At 51.5% G+C, this 3,438-nt stretch overlaps 1 protein-coding gene across 1 annotated transcript; it reads right to left on the bottom strand.

The window, feature by feature from the left end:
- Positions 1–1,537: 1,537 nt before the first annotated feature.
- Positions 1,538–2,745, bottom strand: LOC109771184 (uncharacterized). The gene has a single exon (XM_020329885.3). It carries the CDS (start codon positions 2,688–2,690, stop codon positions 2,001–2,003), a length of 690 nt encoding a protein of 229 aa, XP_020185474.1. The 5' UTR covers positions 2,691–2,745; the 3' UTR covers positions 1,538–2,000.
- Positions 2,746–3,438: the final 693 nt, after the last annotated feature.

The raw sequence follows: 3,438 nt of genomic DNA, 5'->3' as shown, positions 1-3,438 counted from the left end.
GTAACTCTAGTAGGTAGCACTTGCGACTTGCGAGGTTGAGCACACTGGTACAAATCACGGCATACATACACGCACGACGTACGCAGGGATCTGTAGTGCGGCTGCCTTTTTTGCTGAAAATGGTCGCATTTTTGGCACCAACTTACGTATACTGTATAATTTTTTAATTTTTATTTTGCGGATAACTTATACTGTATAATATAACCAAGCACTGGACTGATACTCCGTGAAGAACGTTGCATTCTTTTTTGTGGGTATCATTGAGTAAGCACATTGGCACATCGATCGATCTTCACAGAGTCAACGGCCACAAAGCTGACTTAAGCATCATGAAATGCCAAACAACTTACAAAAGGTAGCTCGACCACTAGTAGTAAAGAGAGAAGACAAAGTGAGGGAGGGAGGGAGGGAGGGAGGGAGGGAGAAAGAAGCACTTCCATTTGCTGCTTTTGCATGCATGCATGTACCCGTAGGACATAATTTTAACCACTGCCACCGGCCGGCATCGTACCGACGCACGCACGCTGAATGTGCGCAATGGCGATGAAAAATCTGAGTCATCGACGGCGTCCCCCGGTAGCTGCACGGACGGCAGATGCGTGCGTGCTCGACCCTTTCAAGGCAAAAGCTCTCTCGGGAACACCTTCTAAGAGCATCTCCACCCGTTGGCCGCCCAAGCGCATAGTTAACTCCCTCATCAAAAGTCCAAGAACAACGCATGCCACTGGCAAGCATGCATATTCAAAGCTCTTCTTTCTCTATGCGACTGTTAGTGCCTTCTTTCTCTATGCGACTGTTTGTGGTGCACTATTTTAAATATAAGTCTTCTTAGAGCATCTCCAACAGTCGCACAAAAATTTCGCGCCCTAAAATAATTTTAGTGCGTCACTGTAGCAATTTTAGCACGCCGCACCTAACATTGCTTTAGCAGATGCCCAAAAAACGCGCACCCAAAAAACCACGCGGTGTAAACTGTGAAGCGCGCGCAATCCGGCGCCTCAAATTTGCAGATTTCGATAGCGTTTTTCAGCGCGCGCCAAACCCTTTTTTGCGCCTGCACTATTTTACAACTTCTGCTGGAGCTGTCCGGCGCCCTAAAACCTTGAATTTTAGCACGCGGAGCAATTTTTGGGCGCCTGTTGAAGATGCTCTTAGAGATTTCAATATGGACTACATACGGATGTATATGGACATAGTTTAGAGCATAAATTCACTCATTTTGCTCCGTATGTAGTTCATATTGAAATCTTTAGAAAGACTTATATTTAGGAAGGGAGGGAGTAATGTAGTTTTTTTACAAAGTTGATAAAGTTTACACAAAGTTAATATGCGAAGTAAATATAAACAAGGGAGTACCAATATTTGGCAGTTGAAACTTGAAGCCTAGGTCCTTAACTATGCGCTTGGACTAGTAATAAGTATAATCAAGAGAAAAGAAAACATCGGCTGATGCAATGCTTGTTCTTTAGTGAAGACTACTTAGAAAACCGAAAAGTATTCAAGAAAAAGCATCGAAAAATTACAGATCGCCACACACTAGAAAGTGCCAAATGCATATTGAATAATAAACACATCACAACACATTACTACTTATGGCACAAATAGTTGCCTACTTGAGCTGATTAATGAACTAGCTTCCTTGGTGACCTTCATGCAAAACCGAAGGCCACACAAGCACACACATTATATGACACTAGAAATCTAGAAACAACACACTGAAACACTGAGCGAAAATTAAGGAAAACACCCAAAGAAACCCAGCAAATCAGAGCTAGACGAACAGCTGACTGACCACACATGAAACTGCGACTACTACTAAGTTTCTTCTACTGCAGCTTAAATTATCCTCCGAGAGATCCTATCACCACCCGGTAACCTCGCCCAGATAGGGATGCGTACACCAGGTGGTGCCAGGATCTCGAGAGCAGCCCCCCACACAGAACAGACGGAACACGAGCGGACGACCTGGCCGGCTTGCCGAGCCAGTGACTGGTCAGTCGTCAGTAGTAGTAGTCGTATTGATACGCCGGAGGCGGCGGCGGGGGAGGCTCCGAGGCGAGCTGGGCGCAGACCTCGGCGAAGGCAGCGAGGATGGCGGCGTGGTGGCGCGGCGCGTTGAGGGCGAGCAGGCGGCGAAGCATGCAGCGGAGGCCGTCCCAGTCGCAGAGCCCCATCTCCACCACCATCTGCACCATGCTGTCACGGAAGTCGGCCCGGGGGTCCGACGACTCCTTCTCTACCGCCACCCCGACGTCCTCCTCCTCCTCTTCCTCGGCCGGCACTGCCATCTTCTCGCGCCTCTTCTTCGCCCTGCTGCCCGCCTTGTTCCTCGCAACCGGCGCCGACGCCTTGGCCGTGACCTCGTAGGGCACTGCAGGCTCCTGGTGGTGCTTGTAGACGTGGGCGGAGGCGGGGTAGTTGGCATAGTTACTGGAGGAGGAGTACGAGGAGTAGGTGGCGGCGGAGGCAGACGACGCGGTGGAGGCGGAGGAGGGGAACAAGGATGACGAGCGGGAGCTGCTGCCGCTCCTGGTCACCGACGGGCGGAGGAAGGACGGCAGGCTCATGAGCGGCAGCCTCAGCCGGCGCGGGCGGCACCCGCACCCCGTGTCCACCACGGCCACGTGCCGCCACCGGCCGCCCACCGCGAACTGCCGGCCGCCGCTCCGCCGCGCTCTCGTCGATGACATGGCGATGTCAGGTCAACCAGGTTTGGTTGGATGTGTTGTGCGGTGGTAAGGAAGAGAGTGGGGGCATTATATATGCGGTTTGACGAGGACAAGGCAGTGGGGTTAAGGATTGATCGCTGGGGTTTAGCTGGGCCACGTTGGGGCCCCGTCCTGCGGCTAAGCTGATCGATGATGAGTGTGACTTTGACCGCCCTGCCTAGAGCCCCTCCGGCAGCTAATGGAGACACGTAGGACGGTTTGATTGCACGGACGTGATACGGCGCCACTGCTCGCGCTCCTGCCCGCAGACACGCCGCCCTCGGAGGAAAAGAGAACAAGTGGTAGTAAACACGTTACTTGTTCAAAAGCCGTGAGCCAGGGATCAGCGCACGGAACGACAGCGAGTTTATTTTCTTCCCTTCTAAGGCATGGATTCCTGGTCAGGCATATGCATCCGGAGACAAGTTGCAGTGACTTTGCTATGTTGCTCTCTTGCTCTGCGGCGTAAATTACATTCACCTTGAGCTTAACCCAAATCTCGCGATTGCTCAATCCACGACATTAGATAATCCCAAATGTTCAAAATTTGACGTCGGATTTTTTACGTTTCAGGACGAACGTTTCCCCTGCCATTCGATCCTATAGCTCAAATCTTGACGCGAGTACAGGGCCACGTCAGATTTTTAATTCATTCCACGACCCCCCCCCCCCCCCCCCCTCTCCTAATCTATTCTCATTCCCCGCCGCCCAGATCATCTCATTCCCCCGC

Source organism: Aegilops tauschii, chromosome 5 (genome assembly GCF_002575655.3).
Source record: "Aegilops tauschii subsp. strangulata cultivar AL8/78 chromosome 5, Aet v6.0, whole genome shotgun sequence".
NCBI lineage: Eukaryota > Viridiplantae > Streptophyta > Magnoliopsida > Poales > Poaceae > Aegilops > Aegilops tauschii.
Note: the sequence above shows the minus strand (reverse complement) of the source record. Positions and strands in the feature narration are given on the sequence as shown.